The following is a 20,024-nucleotide window of genomic DNA, read 5'->3' as shown; positions in this document are numbered from 1 at the left end:
TTATCATCATTTTATGTCTTTTCAGTAATGAAACCAAAAAAACTGTCTCTGCAAGATAGCTCTTGTGTAAGACCTTTTGTAATGCCCTTCAGTTAGTGGATCATGTAATGCTCAAAGAATCTTATGTCTCAGAGAATTTAAGACAATAAGCCACATTAAAGCTTGTGAGTTGTGGTAATGGTATAGCACTTTCATCCATAACCCAACTGCTCAAGTAACTGCCAGAAGTTATGTCCTACTTTGTTACATTCACCTATCTATGATGGTCATGCTTCACTCTGCTGCATATAAAGTAGTGCCCAAACTAGGTTTAGCTCATTTAACTATTCTACTCCAAGCCTGTGTATTGTCACTTTTGGTATTCAGTCATCTGTGGAATAATTGCTATTTGTATGTTTAATTGGAATGACTGATTTTTAGCTTTCATGACAACATCATTCCCAGGTTCCAGACAACTGCAAGCTAACAAGTTCTCACTTGCCATCAGAAAGCTAAATGCATTTCCATACTACTGACCTGGTTGGTTTTATAGTGCAAAAATTTACTCTTACAATGTTGCTATCCAAAATGTGTTCTTACCTTCAGTTTCTATAAAGTTCCCAAGTCACTTCAATGCATGTAATCTACTTCTTTCATAAAAACAGTAAAAACAAAGTTCCTGCTAGACACAAAAACTTTGAGCAGTTACTTTTTAGTTATGATGTTATGTCCCCCAGGTGGTGTTAGTATTTATTTCAATATGCTATAAAATAATCTTTGTTACCTTGTGACAGTACCGTTCCAATTCTTCTGTCACTTACATCCATATTCATGATGAATGAAAGATCCTTTTTAGATGCATAAACCAAGGCACATAATTGAAGTGACTACGCAAGTCTACAGTCCATATAAAATGGAATTTAGCTTTTGTTAACAAAGAAAGTGATTTTGTTATTATATAAAAGTTAACACAAAACTTCTTACTCTTTTATTATTTGTAGTTTTGGGACAGTTTATCACTGATTTTATTTAACTAGGTTTATAGACACTTTGTCTTTACTTAGTATTCCATAAGATAACATTTCTCTTGGTGTAATTTTAAATTCCATGTCTCAATCAAGAAAATGCCATACAAATGTTTTAACGTGTAGGCTAAAATACCATCGAAGTATATAAGTCATCATTCCCATAGCAAACCATGTTCCATCATTCCTCAAAATTATATAGTACATTACATGGCATGACACAAAACTCATCCAACTCATCTCTATTGTTGACAGTAAGATCTACTATATTTCAGTTTTCTGTTTCTATACTAGTTCTAGTGAATTGAGCCAGAGGAATCCTTTCAAATGCATTTGCCTTTTCTTATCAATAGAAACATGTCACATATTATTCTGCTCACCTATCCAGAGTCCACATCAAACTTACAATGAAAACTGGGGATAGCAAAATAAGCAATAAAAGTAGAATGATTCTGTCCTTCAGTACTGGTTATATGTATGTGCTCCAAAGAAGCCTGAATGGTAGTTGCTTTAAAGGATGTTTGTCCTTTGTTAAGTGATGTTTTTTTTTTAATCCAGCCTTTTAATCTAACAAATATATTGACAATTTCCTTGTGTGTGTAGGTTGTTGTTTTTTTTATAGCAAAGTTACCTCAGGCTGTCTGCTGTGTCCACTGAGGGAGATCAAACCCCTGATTTTAGCTTTGTAAATATATAACTTACCATTGTCCCAGCAGGGGATGACAATTTTCTTAGGTAATTTCAGTTTTTTCTTTTGATTTAAGCTTTAAGTTAATTTGCCTTATTCATATTTTTACTCCTGAGCTTTTTCTATGCTGTGTTTTGAGTTATTATTGAAAGAAAAAAAAAATTAGTTAATATTTAATTTGTTTCACTTTGTTATAAAATAAAAGTGTTTAACGTTAATCTTTTTGGTTCTGTTGCTTATGTTGAAAGGTTTGGATTATGTTAATGTAATTATTACGTAGGTTTTTTTGGTATTCTGATTTAATGTAAAGTACTGGATTTTTTATAAATTCAGTCTAAAAATATTCAATGTGAGATTGTACTAGTTCCCCACTAATACAGCAGTAAGTCTACAGATTTATTACAATAAAATCAGCAGTTCGATTCCCCTCTGTGCACACATCAGATATCCCGATGAAGTTTTGCTTTGAGAAAATACATATTTTCTACAGTATTTTTGGTCATTTTCAACCATTTTTTGTGTTTGATCATTCTGCTTGAATAATGAATTTTGTTTAATGTTTTTATTTTAGATGAAGGATATTATTTGTGGTTTCTTACATTTCTATCCCCAGTGGTACAACAGTATGTCTGCAGGCTTATAATGCAAGAAACCAGATTTCAATACCTGTTTTGAGCAGAACACAGATAGACCTTTATGTAACTTTGTGCTTAATAACAAACTTACATTCCTTTGTCAAAAGTTTATTTTTCCATTTTGTATTATTTCTATATTAAAAGGTTTTTCTCTTTATAGATATATATGGTTTTGTTATAAAAGTGTATTTCAACATTGCTATTTTTTATTTCTTCATTAAACGTTTTTCTGATATATATATATATATATATATATATTGTATTTTACTACATTAAAGGGTTAAAGGTTTTAGCTTTTGGAGTTGTACTCCTTTGCTTAAGAATTGTATCATTCATGTTGTGTATAAGTGTTTATATGGGCTAGAGAAAGTAATATACTTCTTGACCAGGATGAAAGTATAAAGTTAAGTTTAATTATCAACTTGAGAACAAGCTCGAAACAGAGGGAAAAAGAATTGTGTGGGTTGCAGGCACACCACGTAGTTTCTACTTTTGTATTTTAATGTAGAAAGTTTTTAGTTTATTTTTAGTTTATGCAGTTTTTTAACATTTGGGCAAGAAAGTCAGTTCAAGTTTGTTCAAGCTTGCTTTTTTCTATTGCCATCTTATAGTGATAACACCTGTACTACCCATGGATGTTTAGCTGTAATGCTGCACATTGTACACAAATGTTGACAGCCAGTGTTCTACAGTGAAAGATCAGGTGATATTTCAAGGTCACTCCCTCTTTTGTGTTAAATGACAATGTTCAGTAATATAGATAGTGCTAGTCGCTATATGTAAGTTTGACATTTGTCATTAATTTGAACATTCTGGAATAAACTGTGGTATAGTAAACATTCTTGTTCCAGATCTTAAGTGAGTTGGTTAAACAGAAGACATCTTGGGGCAGACAGCGAGTTAATTAGTTCCTGAGTCTAGTGACAGACAAACTGAATGCATTCATAAAACACTCAGATACACTGTTTTTTCTTTGATGAACATAAAAGAAAAATGTTTTCATTTTATGTCACACCTGTTCAGTGTACTTACATCTTTGCTTAAATTCAGTTAAATCAGTATTACTTCATAATTTAACCTGAAAATCCATAAGTGTTATATAGTAGGTCTGTGTACATTAGGGAAATGTTTTATACACAGTAGCCATATTCCTAATCTATTGCTATTTCAATCTGATTAATTATTTTACTTCAAATATTAAAAACCATGCAGAAGTTCAGGTGTATAAAGATACACTGAAATGTTAGTAGGAAGTAAAAAGAATAGCATCAAACTTACTTGCCTTACAATTTAGAAAATGTTAAAGAAAAAATTTGTATCTACATACCTATCCTAATTTTAAATGAAATGTAATAGGAAAACAAGTATTTTTATTTGACCTAACTTACTTGAGGTTACCACCCCTTACCTGTTGCTCATGTCAGAGTTTTAGATAATGATGCAATTTCTCTTATATCCATGTGGTATTGCATGGTATCTCTAGGAAGTCTGATTACAAATGTATAATAATAATAATAATAATAATATGTTATTGACTGACTGCCACCATGTTGGATTATGCTTTTAGATATAAGCATTTTAGTTCTTGGGCTTCCACAACTAAGTTTAAAGGGCATTATGATTGTGAACCTTAAATTTCATCAATAAAACTGTTATATGTCATGGTAAAATAACAGTTTGAGCAAGCGTGAATTGATTTTATTGACAGAAATTAGCAGGTCTAAGGCATTGCACCAATCATAACATTAGTTCATTATACAACTTAAGACTGTTTTCTCAAAATACCATGAAAAACTATTTGTGTATTATGTGAAATGTTAATGTTATTGTTTACATACCCTTCTGTACTTCTCTGTTTTTCTGATTATTCTTGTCGACACTTTATCGCGAAGCTGAAATTCACCTGGTGCATGGTTATACTCCCATTTAAAGCTGTGGGACATCTAACCCCAAATTATATGTAATATTAACTCTTCCATACTTAGTGATGGCACTGACACTGATGCAGAGTCAAGTTTCTCTGTTTGCTACAAATATGTCATCACTGGTGAGGAAAAAGTCTGTATTTATTGACCACAGCAGTGGTTTATATGGTAGTGGCTATCTGCTCCTATGTCAAATGCAAACTACCTAAAATTCATGTATTTTCAAAGGCAGTGCTCAGTCCTGTATATGTTAAACTGACCAGCACACCTGAAGGAATAAACAGATTGCCATTCTCTTGTGAATCAATGGGCAGGTTTTATTCATGCTTCACTAGAAATCAACAGACTTAACAGAATTTGCTGGCTGTTAGCTCCTTTAACATAAGAGATTAAGTGATATTAAAATGATTTTGGGCCCTTACCATGACATTATAGTCCATGTTGACATGTTCTGTCATGCCCTATATAATTATAATGAATGTGTATCTTGACAATAGCCCTTCAACATAGTTTCCATTGAAAAAGACTCCATCATAAGGCTGTCATATTCAAAGCACTCTCTCATTCTCTCCATAGGCTTTCATTAAACTACCCAGAATGAGGATGCCAGTCTCACAGCACCTGTCTTAATAGTCTCACAAAAATCCAAAGGTGATGCAAATCAACTGGTATGTTTTAATGTAGAACAGCACAAATACCCATTTCATTCAAATATCAGCTGCATATGTTATGGTTGAACAGATATGCCATGAAAGCAACTCATGCCACTTTTCTTGATGAAGATTCTTCTTGGTTATTTCACACAGCTGTATGGGACATGTGGACTTCTTTCCCACTGAGCTTTGTGTTAGTGGATTCTCACATTTTACAAGATGCAATGTTTGCTTATCGTGGCTGGATTACAACTTGTTACATACTCTTTTCTTGGTAGTCCTTGTATCTCAAGTTGATCCATATTCCTTTGTTTTCCAATGCCATTAAGCACAAGGGATATCCATGTTTTGAAACTTTTAAATACTCAATCATGAAATATATTTCTGATCTGAAAGTATGATATTTTACATAAGAAAGAGCTGTTTCATACACTTCTCAAAAGTGAAAAATTTTCATGGCAGGATGCTACCTACGAAACACTGATCACTGTAAAAATATAGTAAGAACTGTTGCATGCACTTCTTAAAAGTGATAAATTTTCATGGCAGGATGCTACCTACTAAATACTGAACAATGTAAAAATATAGTAAGGGCTGTTGCATACACTTCCCAAAAGTTATAAATTTTCATGGCAGGATGCTATCTACGAAATACTGAACAATGTAAAAATATAGTAAGAGTTGTTGTATGCACTTCCCAAAAGTTATAAATTTTCATGGCAGGATGCTACCTACGAAATACTGAACAATGTAAAAATATAGTATTAATGCATGTTATTTCACCGTGACTTTATATTGATTGTAGTTTTCACATGACTTGGTGATTTGTACATTAAAAATATTTTTCACATAAAGTACTCAACCATTTTGTTTGTTTGGTAGGCACGTGGGTTCCTATCCAAGTGCAAAAAATTCAGAAACTAGTCTTAGTCTTCCTTCTCATAATTTCCTAAATGATGGAAATAATTTGTTTCATTTCTCAATGACCTATTGAACATGGTAATATCATATAACCTGAATGACTCTATGATGTCAACATAGTCATACACTTTGCCTCTTTGGCTTTTGTTCTGTCAATTAACATAACTAACTTTGGACATCCTGTGATAGTAACCATGATGAACATTTTATTGGGTTTTCTTAATTTTCTCATATTTAGTACTACAACTTTATGCTGTATGTTAAAGTAATGATTAATGCATACTTATATTTACATTGTTAACTTTCATTTTTCTATATATTTTTATCCAGTAGTCTCAAGATTGAAGGCAATCCATAGCCAGTGTAGTATGACGCAAGCTAGGGATTTTGAAATGGATTTATCAGAACCAGTGGATGATGGCTGGTAAGTTTGATAAAAAACCTTATTTACACTGGTAACTTTTTATAATGTAGTTACTAAAAAAACTTGATAAGGTTTATGATAAACATTAATTTTGATATAAATATTTCAGGAGATATCTCTGTTTTATGTTTCCAAATAATTCAGTGTTTTCTGATGATACCGTTAACCTCATATTGTAAAAATAAGAAATTAAGCTCAGTTATTAACTGTTAGAAATGCCATTAGACCAGTGTATATTTTAATGTTAGAGGTTTCTCATGTTCATGAGAAATGTTTATTATTGCAAATAAATTAAGACGACTGTTCTTTACATCTCTAAACAACAACAGTTTTAAGTTTTGAAAAATTACAATAGCTTTTTTATCATTCGTTTTTTTGCTATGGACACATTCTCTTTCTAGATAAAACGTGCATTAGACCTACATAGATTGGTATATAACAGGGTTAAGATAACCTACCTTGAAAGTATGGATAAAAAGTAAACTCCCCACTTGACAAGATTAAAAAAGAACCCCCTCTTCGCCTATAATAAAATTTCTGAAAGAAAGTAGATGAACTTGCACAAACTTAGTCTCAGGAACTATCAGCTGGCACTAACAACATCTGGTGCTTATATAAGTTTATGACATTCTAAATTCTTTGCAATATTTAGTGCTGTGAAATACAAACACAAGGCTGAATAATCTCATGAAATATGCTTTGAACTGTGAAATGGAAAATCAGAATGAATGTCACTTCTTTAGAACTTTTAGTTATATCGAGTTACAAACTCACAATTATATGTGTATGATACCAACAGGTACCAATAGTTGTCAAAACGTGTTATTGGTATTTCTTGTAATGCCTTTTATACACACTAGTATGGTACAAAATGTGAATTTGATATAAAGTTGGGGTAGGGCTAATTATATAATAATAATTTGTTATTAATTCAAACTTGTTTGTTTGTTTAGAATTAAGCACAAAGCTACATAATGGGCTATTTGTGCTCTACCCATCACAGGTATCGAAACCTGGATTTTAGTGGTATGAGTCCACAGACATACTGCTATGCCACTGGAGGAAGGGTGGGCAAATAATTGAAACTAGATATTACATTATTTTTAATATGTAACTAAAATACATCTCATATTATGAATATATATAGTTTGCACCATTTGTCCCAGTATTATATATTAATATTAATATATAAAATGTGCAATTGGAGCAAAAACACTTAAATTTTCTCGAACTGAAAGTACATGTAAGCTTCATTACATTGGAATAAATAGTTAGTAAATAGAGTCAAATGACAAATTTTTCAAAAAATTATAGATGAGATATTATGAGTTGTAAGATTTAGTGAAATTTAGTAAGATTAAGAGTGATATGTTTTTAAATTCTGATACTTGAGACAAAGTGAATGGTTCACATCTGTTTGAGAGAGCTTGTATGAAATGGACAGATGTTAAATCCTTACAGCAAAATATGGAACCAGAATAGCATTGCTTTTCAGCCTCTGAAGATAGAAATTGTTTGGGCCTGGCATATCCTGGTGCAATCTGTGTATCGCGGGATTGAACTCCGTTACTGAACATACTTGCTCCTATAGTTGTGGGGAATTTTAATGCAACAATAAATCCCATTATTAATTAGTAAAGATTGGTCCAAGAGTTGAACATTGGAGATGTTGACTAATTGTCTTTCCTTTAACCTATTACTTCAAAATTACGGATGGCTAGTACAAAAGGCCCTCGAGTAGTTTTGAAAATAATTCAATAAAGAAACAAACAGGAATATTCTGAAGCTTGAACTAAAGTGAAAATGTGTCAAAATATAAATATTATACTGTGAGAATTTTTTAAATGCTGTACATACCATTGTTTTGCATACAGCAAATACAAAGATGAAGTGATACTCCTTACCCAAATTGTGATATATAAAGTAAATTGAAGGGTCACATACTTTGACACTATTTTAAGTTAACACCACTGACAGGCCAAATAAATGTAGTTCAAAAAATCCCTATATTAGATTTATTATGATGTTAAGAGAATATATCTTACACAAGGAAATGCAATAATCACAGAATCCAAATCTTGGCAAAGCAGAGTGTTAACCTTCAAATATGCTACTCTGCTCTTCCTTTGTCACCTGTTTTCTAAGGACTTACAATGCTAGAAACTGGATTTCGATATCTGTGATAGGCAGATCACGGATATTTCATTGTGTAACTTTGTGCTTAACAACAAACAAGTACTGTGTTTATGGTTTGTTTTTGGTGGGTTTTTCCTTTTATAACACTTAATGTAAATAACCTACACAACGACTGTAAGAAAACAATCATTTTCTTTGTAAAATGTATAAAAACCGTATTGGTAATTAACAGTATTAATGACATTTTAATTTTTTTTTTCTGTGAATCGCATATTGTGAGGGGCCCACAAGCAATTTGATGCATAAATTGTTTAGAAAATGTTTTAAAATTTTATGCCTCTTTCACACATATACATAATATATATTTTAAAAAAAATTATTCAACACTGTCCCAAAATAATTACTTTCTGCCTTTAGAAGTGTTGGAAAATTTGGAGGATTCAGCGGTGGAACTCCAACATTTCAAAGTGAAAAAGAAACCTAATGAAATACAAGTGGAAGCTTAAATGAGAATAAACTATACAACGAAGTTTCTAGGTACATCAACTGTAAAGAACAAACATTGTTCGGCAGTGAATAGCTGTTTCGTGTTAAACAAAATAACTGTCCTTTGCTTAAAATAATTGTGGCAGGCCATTACAAAGTCAGCTTTCAAATATGAAACGTTTATTTATTTATACATGAAAAGTTATTAAAATATAAACAATGATCCTATTTCACCTGCATGTTTCGCTGACTACAAAAAAAAAAGGGAATTTGAAAATTTTGAATAATGTACCTGTGAAATTTTAAGATTATAAGTCAGAGTTAAATCGACTTGATTTCTTAAATTGACAAGGATTAGCATTAGCTTCTTCTATACAATTTTAGAATAATAATAAATACAACATGTTGCAGAAGGGGAGAGGGTAACTAACATGACCTACTTAAAACTTGCTAGTCAAGAATACAAGGAAGAACCTTTATAGTTTATACTGAACTGACACAGTCAGTTGGACAAGGAACAGTTACAGCAGTTTCATCTAGCCAAGTTTAATCGGGCATCGAAAGTTTAACGCATGGCATGAAATATTATGCGTACAGCCCGCACTTACACATTTAAACTCAGCATTCGATGGCTTGATTACAGTGTTTTTTTTAGCAGACTTTTGACGTCACTGTTTTTCGAGTGATTACACATATAAACCTAGCATTCGATGGCTTGGTTACAGTGTTTCTTTTTAGCAGACTTTTGACGTCACCGTTTTTTGGGAGATCTCGTTTCAAAACTACTTCTATGAAACAAGACATATATTTCATGCTATGTATATGTTTGGATAAATGTGTTTCATAGCATAATATGATTGTCGTATACATAAATATAGATTTGTTGTTATTGTTTTTACCAATATTTAAGTATTACCTTCATGATAATGTTTTAGGCTTTGTTTTAAATATTTTGTTTGAAAGAGGACTGTTTTTGGCATTATATCTAGAAATTCCATGGAAGTGTGGCCCTCCCGGGGCATCTCGAATGGCTGTGAAGGGTGGGAAAATATTGTAAAGTAGTCAAGCACCATTATTGGTAATTAATGTTGCAGTGAGTTGATTAGTTAGTAAATCTGTTAGAAGTCCATTAGCGAGTGTGTTAGTAATCCAGTTCTGAGGTGTATCATACATAAGAGAGGAACTTGATAAGTAACTTATTAAGCATATAAACAGTTTTGGAATTCTGTTTAAATGTTTGTAGAATTATAACTACAGGCTAGCCCGGTAGAATGTAAGTACAAAACTAAATAGTTTCAATTTAAACTCACAATGGATTTTTGTAACAAAAACAATTATAAATTATTATTATTATAAATAATACTAATTTCTTTCCGCTAATTTGCAGCAAAATCTCTCACCAAATAGTTTTTGGATAAAGTATCTAAATCAGAACACTGGTATATTTATTTTCTTCCAATAGCTTATAAAATGTATTTAATTTTTAGCAAATATAAATTACATAAATGGTGCTGAAAATTGTATATTGATACTTAATATACTGTCTGATTAATTATTTGGAATTAAGCGCAAAGTTACACAATGAGTTATCTGTGCTCTGCTCACTACGGATATCGAAACCCGGTGTTTAGCTATGCGAGTCCGCAAACATACCGCTGTATTATTGGAAGAGGGGCTTAAAATATATTTTATTTCATAGAAATTAAAGCTACGGAAGTATTGACAATTTTCTAACTTTGCTAATTTCACTTTAATTTGATTTATAACGTACCTTAATTCTCCGATTTTGAACAATGTTTACGGAAGAAAAATGGACAACTTTAGGGTGATTTATCACCAAAGATGGCCGCCGGTGAGACAGAGGTAACTTTTCGGTCTTACAACGTCGTAATCCGAAGTTCAATTCCTCACAGTGAACATAGTAGATAGCCCAATGTAGTTTTACCCTAAAACAAATCACAAAAAACGTTTAAGGTTACAAGTTCGTCAAAATAATTACCGAAGAATACCTTGTGGATATTATAATGTTTGTATGGGATGAATAAATATTGTACTTTATTATGTTGAAATGTTTGTTGGTTTGTTTTGAATTTTTCGCGCAGCTACATGAGAGCTGTCTGCACTAGTCGACCGTAATTTGACAGTGTAAGGCAAGCTAGTCATCACCCCCCCCCCGTCAACTCTTGGGCTACTCTTTTAGCCACGAATAGAGAGATTGACTGTCACATTATAACGCCCCCACGGCTAAAAGGGGCGAGCATGTTTGGTGCGACCGGGATTCGAACCCGCAACCCTCGCGTCTTAACCACCTGGCTGTGCCAAGCCATATGCTAAAATGCACTTACAATGTTTCTTAAGCTACAAGTGTCCACCTTAATTGAACGACTGAACTGTACAATTGCATGTAATGTTTTAACACACCATTGGCTTTGTTAAGCCTGTGAAGTTTTCTTTTCATGCCAAATTTGATTTCATCCCGTACCGATGACAGTAAAACAGTTTGATGACAAACCTGAAAAAATCTCTAAAGACATAGCAGGTGGCAAAGTATATAAAGTACAGCTCTCTAACTTCCCCCCTTGTAGTTAGAAATCAAATCGTATGTAGGTCACTATTGTGTGTATTAATGCTACGAGTATGCTATTTAGAGAGTATTGAGTATTGATACAAACTGATAAAATCCATATTTTAGATGAAGGAATAGACTGATACTGTTATCTTTTATCTTCTGTATGCGTGTTATAGATAAAATCATTATCCCTGAGAAGGTGTACCATTTTTTACGAAATTTACTATAGCCTTACGAAAGATTTGTGGGTGGCCGGTGCCTATCCCCCAACCGACTGTTATTCTAGTTTGTTGTTTCCTACCATATGCTTTACCTTTTCCCTAAACAACAAATGTGAGACATGCGATCCAATTTGAAGTGAAGTGAGTGGGATCAGAATTTGAATATAACTCTCTGGCAGTGATTGTTAAAAAATAGAAACTGCCAAATTAGGCAGTTATTAAATATGGGAGTTGAAGAAATCGCAAGGTAAGGAAAATTATATTACTGCTTTATTATAAACAGTTTAGAAAAGTATGAGAATCATATTTATCACACACGTTAATTATATGAATATTGTTTACACACACTAATTTGTTAAAGAAAAAGTTAGTATTAAACATTTAAATTCTTAACAGCATTTCCTTAACTGATGTAATATTAATTTCATGAATGCTAAGTGCCTGTAGCAGATAAATTTCTATGCTGTTTGAAAAATCTCTAGGAATTTTTCCATAACACTATATACACAGGTATATGTGGAGAGAAATGTTCTATCAAATAATTGAAATTGCTTTTGTTTTAGATGCTTGAAGCGCGATTTTCTGTACGAAAAGACATGTGAAACTAATTACGTCATTTAGAAGAATAATTCGATTTTCGGTATATATGTTGTTTTTATATTGTCACGGTGGAGGAAAATTGCAGTTATGGATAATAATATTCGTAAAGTGTCGCCCTCTATAACAGAAGGTTGAAAATATAGTGACTGGAAAAATAATCGAGATATGTATCACGTACTTTCACAAAAAGAATCCATTATTTCTACTCTTATAGTAGCGTGAAGATGAATGATCATCCTTTGTATAAAACACATTCTTGTGCAACAGTTCGCATATTCCGTGTTTCTCCGAAAATAAGACAGGGCTTATATTAATTTTCACTCCAAAATATGACACTAGGGCTTATTTTCGGGGGATGTCTTATTTTGATATATTAAAAAAATGAAGTTACAAAGTAAAACTATTAAACTAACCATTTAAAATAAACTATTATTAATCTTTTAAACTAACTGATTAATACTTAAACAAACTAATTAACTAACTATTAAACTAATTAATAAATTAATTTCTTTTAATTTCTTTCCTCTTCCTGCCACTCTTAACTAGGGCTTATTTTAAGGGTAGGGCTTATATTAAAACTATCCCCAAAAATCACACTAGGTCTTATTTTATGGGTAGGTCTTATTATCGGAGAAACACGGTATTTATTGAAAAAATACTCTACTGATGTGTGTACTAAGCACTCACACAACTGGAATTACATTAAAATATTTTTTATTCGTACCAAGGTGTAATTAGTTTAAGCATAATATTTTTAGCTTACTTCACTTCTATTTCCACAGAGATTACTGAATCGTAGTCTTGACATAACACGGGGAACTGTGCAAAAGAGCATTTGTGTTGAGTCGTCTCCCTCTTTACAGACTAATCCAAGTTTTGTCTCTACGTCCCAGTTTGGGGCTAAACCGCTTTAGATCTTCTTACGCTATTTTATAAGCAAATCTTGTTAAGTCAGATAGGTGTTATGTATAAAATTTAATAAATGCGTTTATCTATGGAGATAAAGTAGTGCAAAGTACAATTACTTACAGTTTATATGTGAAAATTAAATAGGTTTTTTAACGTGCACGAAACAAAAAAGGATGAAATAATAATTTAGTTTAAAAAGTTTGAAATGTGGGCTGTTTTTTACAAACTTACTTTTTAAACAATTACAAAAGTTTTTGTAATCGTAAAGTAAGACGTTTTATATACTTGTATATATGCATTTAAAGAGAGTATGAATATTAAGATTTAAGTAAAATCAAAAGGAAGGATTGCGTTAAAAACGGGCCCGGCATGGCCAAGCGCATAAGGCGCGCGACTCGTAATTCGAGGGTCGCGGGTTCGCGCCCGCGTCGCGCCAAACATGCTCGCCCTCCCAGCCGTGGGGGCATTATAATGTGACGGTCAATCCCACTTTTCGTTGGTAAAAGAGTAGCCCAAGAGTTGGCGGTGGGTGGTGATGACTAGCTGCCTTCCCTCTAATCTTACACTGCTAAATTAGGGACGGCTAGCACAGATAGCCTTCGAGTAGCTTTGTGCGAAATTCCAAAACAAAAAACAAACAAGCGTTAAAAACAGCAAATCCAGACTTCTGACTAATGGTAGTTTGTTACAACCATAAACAAGCCGAAATAAAAATAAAAAATAGAAAACGCTGCACTAATTGAAAGGATTTCAGGGTACAGGATATAGAATGTACCCTAGGCTTTGGAGGTGACTGAGGAAGTAGGACCTAAAAGTTAAAATAATATAATTAGAAATAGGAGAGCGAAATGTGAGTACTCAAGCCCACATTCCCACATCTATATCACCCTTCACTGCCTGCAGACAGTTTGGAAGGTAGCTGTTCTCCAAAGTAAAGAAGAAGAAGAAAAAATAAAAATTAAATGAAAAACAAGAATAAGGTGCTGTCATTTGGAGGTAAGTAAGTTTAATAAAGTTTCCTCTTAAAGTTAGCGTTCCAGCTAATTTTATGGTAGAAAGGCACTGGTAGCCCAGTAAACAAATTATACTAGAATGAAAGGCCCCAACCAGTTATCTAAACTAACTGGCATAACTCCCAACCACCACCCATTAAGTCTACTCTAACTATCAATTTTCGTACTCTAAACAAAACTTAATATGCGGTAAGGTGTTTGTTCGCATAAAGTAGTGCACACATGTACTTCGACAAGTACTTATAAGAAGTATTCTGTTACACGCAGCTATTATGTTCCGGACTACTTTTTTTTGACATCTACTTACCTTTTAACGAATTGTAGTAGTTAATTCCTGCATACTGGCATAACTATTTTATTTCATACTAGTGGTTATTTGGTCATTTAAACTAATTTAATTCGCACTAGCGAATCCCTTTACGCATGTGGACAGGGATTTTTACCGAAAGAAGAAAATAAATCGAAAAGAAAAAACACACAACAGATTAAGAAACCAATTACTCGTTCTATAATTGTAAAGATTTCGATGAACTTCGACCTCTTGTTTCCTTTTTGTGAAGGTTCAGCCTCCAAATCCCCTTGCGTAGGGTTATTGGTGTTTTTGTCAAGAATGGAGTTCAGAAATTTTCATTTCTGTTCTATGAGGTTAAGTTCTGGACTTCTGGCATCTATTCAATTCACTGGAGGTTTTTTATCTTTCTTTGTTAAATAAACTCGATATTTCTTGTAAGTTTGTTCATGTCATCTTTTCAAAATATGAAATTATATCCAACAAGCTTCTTTCCAGAAGGTAGAGCATGTTGGACTTACATACTATGGTACTTATCTACTCCAAAGTTCTTCAGTTTTGTAAAAATGGTTAACACTGTTCACAGATATTGCATCCCAAACCATCACAGTTGTTGAGTTTTGGAACAAGACACTCTTTCTGCAATCTCTTACTGACTCGTATATGCAATTGAAATTCAGACTCGTTTAACTAAAGATTCATGTTTCGCTAATGTTAATCTCTTTGCGCACAAAAAATGATTTTTTTGCTGCAACTCTTTTCCAAACACCACTTTTATGCAATATTCTTGAATTTTTATTTTTGAAACTTTATTTGTCTGTGACTTGTTAGTGCCATTAACGACATTTTTGCGCAGTTTTCCTTCGGTATTTGCTCCCCAGTGGCACAGCGATATGCCTGCGGACTAACACCTCTAGAATCCGGTTTAACCACTAGTAAGCGTCATTTAAACATTTAAATCTGACGTTAGCAGAGTTTCAGTTCTCTCTATTTTGTCGTTATAATAGCAACATCACATGAAATTAACTGTAATGGACAATATTTTTAGGAAAAAAAAATTATGTACCAACATGTACCTGATTGAGAAACTAAGCACGTAAAAATTTAAATCTGTGCCAGTAATGACTGATACACAAACTAAGGACAGTCACATGTGACAACGGTATACTACTTTATATCTCAGGATGGCTGGTATGGGTATTAACACTTTTACCAAAATAAGGCAGAGAACAACGTTTCGACCTTTTCTCTGAAGATGACCTAAGAAGAACATTGTTCTCTGCCGTATTTTGGTAAAGATATTAATACCCATATCAGCCATCCTGAGAATCATTTTTACATCAAGTGGGTTTCTCGTCATTACGTTGTATTTAGATCAGATCATGATCAAAATCACTTGTGGTTATGTGTTGATATTTCCTTAAAATTGTAAATAAGCTAAATGTATCTTACTAACATCATGGACGAAAAGATCAATAATTTGCCTATTTTGTTGCTTTTTCCTACATTTTGAACTGCAGTACTTTAATTTTGTAATCACAACAAAATAAAAGTACAAGAGAAATTATGTGTTGTAATATATTTTAACTCTATACATATATATACTTATCGCTCTCTCTATATATATGTAGCCCCCGCTAGTACAGCGGTAAGTCTACGGATTTACAACGCTAAAATCAATGGTTCGATTCCCCTCGGTGGGCTCAGTAGATACCCAATGTGGCTTTGCTATAAGAAAACTCAACAACACTCTACACGAATATATTAAAATTAAATTATCCAGAAATAAATTTCATTTTTGAACTGCGAAGTTTAAAAAAGTGTAAGCCAGTGTTGTTAAACATGCTTTAATCAAAGTAAGCACCATTTGCTTTAACACACTTTTGCTCACGTGTGGATGCTGTTTATGCCCCTGCTGTAGAAATCAGAGTTTCTATGGTCAGTGTAGAAGTCAAAGCTTCTATGGTCAATGAACTCCCTGGAAGCATCTTCTGCAGCTGCCTGGTTTTGAAAGCACTTATTGTTCAAAAAGTTATCAAAGTGTTTAAAAAAATGAAACTCTGTAGTGAAAAGGTATATAGAATAAAGTGGATGAAGTAGAACCTCTATTCCCAATTTGTTCAATTTTTGGAGCGTCATCCTTGACAGGCCTCATAACGCCGATTTTGTTGATCTTTAGTCAGCTCATGTGGAACCCTTTTATCCAACTTTTTCGTCTTTTCAATCGAACTCAGATGGTTGGCAATGCTATTTGCTTGTGCATAGCTTTTCTTCAAGCTCACATACTGTTGTGCGAGGGTCTGTTTCAATGTTTCCCTCAATGTGTTTTCATCTAAGGATGGCTTCCTTCCACGACCTTCGTGGTCTACAAGACTTAGATCTTCATGTCGAAACATGTACATTCAGTAACAGATCCGTGGTTGAATGCTGGTTGATGTTCTGTGTAGTTTCTGTAGCTTTTCATCCAAGTTTGAAGTCATGGAGGAAAGTCAGACAAAAGTTCTTCTTGTCCATGCTTCCTTGGGGTTTTGAAACTTACTCTGAGTATAGTTAAAACAGCAGACAATTAAAACACCCTGTAAGCAACAAACGTTGGATTAAACCAACCAACCAACGAATGATAAGTTGCTCAATATTCAGCTTCTAATAATTGTCATCGTGAGAATTCCGACATTTATTTCTGGACAACCTAATATTTAGGAGCCCAAATTTGTGGAACTCAGTTTTTCTCTCTTGTTTTTAAGTTGTGCTCAGTGCATCAGTAGGAATACGTTATTTGTATCATTTGGTAAAATTAGTATACTACATATTATATGGGTTATTTGCTGTATATTATTTGTTATATTTTAATAAGTATTACCAGTTATTTACACCACATGGTAAAACTATTGTAGCATATAGTAGTGATATTTACACCATATGAATCATTATAGCATATACTAGTGGTATTTTCACCATATGGTAGAACTATTTAAGTGTATACTAGTAGTATGTACTCCATATAGTAGAATTATTGTTGTATATACTTGTGGTACTTACACCATCCAGTAGAAGTATTGCAGTGCACAATGGTGGTTATCTACACTATGTACTAAACCTATTGCATTATGTACTGGCCACTACTTATACCATATGACAGAACTAATTGAAGATTAGTCTTGGTAACATGTTATATAGGTCTAACTATATGTAAAGTATGAAACTGAAGTTCGTTTAGTTTTTTGGACAGTAACATGTGAGACATGAGGTCGAGCACTGTCCTAAAATATTAGTGGTTCACTGAGATTGACTGTTGCTAGATGTTTTTATGACACCTTTTGGTGCATAATTTCAAGTTCACAACAATATTTATCTGTTGTGATTGTTTCTTATTTTCTTAAGAATGAATAATGGATCATACCTGCTAATGACCATCAAAGGGTGCTTCTTCATGGTCAAGCCACTGTCCAGATTGACAGTAATTGTTGTAAATAACCCAGTTTTCATCACAGATAACAATTCTAATGGAGAAATGGGTCATTTTTTGTTGCGAATAAGGAGTGAGGAACAAATTTCAACTCGCCTTGTTTGATTATTTTCAGTTTGTGAGGTACTCAGTTATCGAGCTTTTATACCTTACCAATTGCTTCAAGATGTCATTAACCTGTTGAATAATAAACATTAAGTTTGTCAGCAAGTTTTCTCGCAGTTTGGCAGGTATTTGATTCAACTAAAGCCTTCATTTCTACCTCACTAATGGCTGTCTGAGGGCAGCCCTGAGACTCATTTTCAAGGCTTGTGTCACCAGAGCAAATTTTTCAAAACCAACGTTGTGCCGTCACCAAATTGATATTACGAAATGCTGTTGCTGTATTATAACCATGCTTGAAGTCGTACCAGAACATTACATGAATGTCAATTTTATCCATGGAGATAAAAATCAATATAAATATGAGTTAGTTTCTGAAATAAGAAAAATAAAGTGAGCTTGAAATGAACCAGACAATATACTATATTATTCTGATAAATTTATGATTTTGCTTTTCTTTCAGCCTCTAAAAATCGAGTTTCAAATTTGCATGTGAAAATCTGACATTTCATATGCAACAGCCTGATATATACTGATAATTTAAGAAAACTTTAGTGTATAGTTGAAATCATTAACCTATACTGAAGCCTGAACCCCTGATCTTTCCTTGAATATGTAGACTAGTACTGACGTCATTTCTTTCTTCATTTTCAATTTATTTAAGTGTGTTGATTAGATAAATCATTTTTACTTAGACCAGCAAATGATTTAGTGTTAGGTTTTGAAGTTTACATTTCTCTGCTTTATTACTGAATATATATAATATTTTAACTTTCAAACTGCTCTTGAACTAGATCAGCAGTTCTCATTGTGTGATCTTTGGGGTTCCTTTAGCTGGTCTACATATAGATTGCATAAATATATTGCAGATGGTCTGCAAACAAAACGTTTGTGAACCATTGAGGTCGAGGATTTGATCATCAAGCCACTCGTCATCAATTTTATAGATGCTGGTATTATTTTGGCTCCAGCTAAAAATGTGAGTAAGTCACTGTCTTTATCTCTCTGCCCATTTATAAAATGATAAAACAGAACAAAAATGGTGGGGTGTTAAGTGGCTATTTGGCTTTTAACACTTTATCTAACTCTTCCAAAGTTGTTCAGGCAGTAAGTAATTTACTATCTTTGTGCTCCAATGATCCAGGTGCCTCAAAGTTAACTTTGACATCACTTGGAGCAGTATCAAGCCAACAAAGCTAAAAAATATGTTAATGAAAACCTATTGGCCACTGAAAATCTGGTGGTATGTCACTTGTCCATAAAAAGAATGTCAACAGAGGCACTGACTTAAGAAATAAGCATTAGGTCATCTCCAGTACAAATAGTGTTTGAAAACAAATTGTCAGTATGCTGAATTGCCATGAAGAAGGGCTGCAAAAACCTTCCTCATAACTCTGACAAAGATTCTAATTCAATAACTAAAACCAACTTTATACCAGAGGAAAAAATATATAAATATGCAAATCACTGCATATGTCTTCCTACTTACTAAAGATCCTCGAATATATATTTATTGTGTAAATAAGGTATTTGTGCTTCATTTATCATCCAATTATCAAACCTTTTATTGTGTGCAAAGCTGTAAGACTAAAAATCAAATACATTTTACTCATTTATATTTAAAATTACGAAAATTTCACTTTCTTGTTTTAATTGAGGCTGAAGTACACACTGCTTGCTTCGAAACCAATTTTTGTGCGATTTGAGTTTGGGATAGTAGAGATGAGCAAAGCGAGCGAAGTTCCCGTGCTACAAAAGTGTCGGGAAACGACGAAACTAATGTTTTCTTGCACAAGACAGTCGTCGTGAGAATACATTCTCGCGATTTTCATGAAGAGCAGTATCTCGATTCCTCTAACTTCTTGGCTTAAATTACTTCATCTTTTATTGAATCAAGACAGATATTTCGTTTTGATTGCTTGATACATTTTCATCCTAGATTCAGATTATTTCTACTGTCACAGTTCCTCCACTTGATGAAAT

At 33.1% G+C, this 20,024-nt stretch overlaps 1 protein-coding gene across 11 annotated transcripts in view; it reads left to right on the top strand.

The window, feature by feature from the left end:
• The window catches only part of LOC143255850 (proton channel OtopLc-like), a 75,016-nt gene that overhangs the window by 18,640 nt on the left and 36,352 nt on the right, over positions 1 to 20,024 (top strand). For 6 of the 11 annotated variants that reach the window (XM_076512222.1, XM_076512185.1, XM_076512250.1 and 3 more), the window contains one exon: positions 6,157 to 6,250. In XM_076512222.1, coding sequence (XP_076368337.1) covers positions 6,195 to 6,250 — 56 coding nt within the window. In that variant the 5' untranslated portion in view covers positions 6,157 to 6,194. Of the gene's footprint in view, positions 1 to 1,626; positions 1,740 to 2,963; positions 3,031 to 6,156; positions 6,251 to 9,905; positions 10,146 to 11,752; positions 11,910 to 20,024 lie in introns of those variants that run through there. The other 5 variants (XM_076512209.1, XM_076512231.1, XM_076512192.1 and 2 more) reach the window with 5 other exon arrangements.

Source organism: Tachypleus tridentatus, chromosome 1, assembly GCF_004210375.1.
Source record: "Tachypleus tridentatus isolate NWPU-2018 chromosome 1, ASM421037v1, whole genome shotgun sequence".
NCBI classification, from domain to species: Eukaryota; Metazoa; Arthropoda; class Merostomata; order Xiphosura; family Limulidae; genus Tachypleus; species Tachypleus tridentatus.
This window is presented reverse-complemented; position numbering and strand designations above follow the sequence as displayed.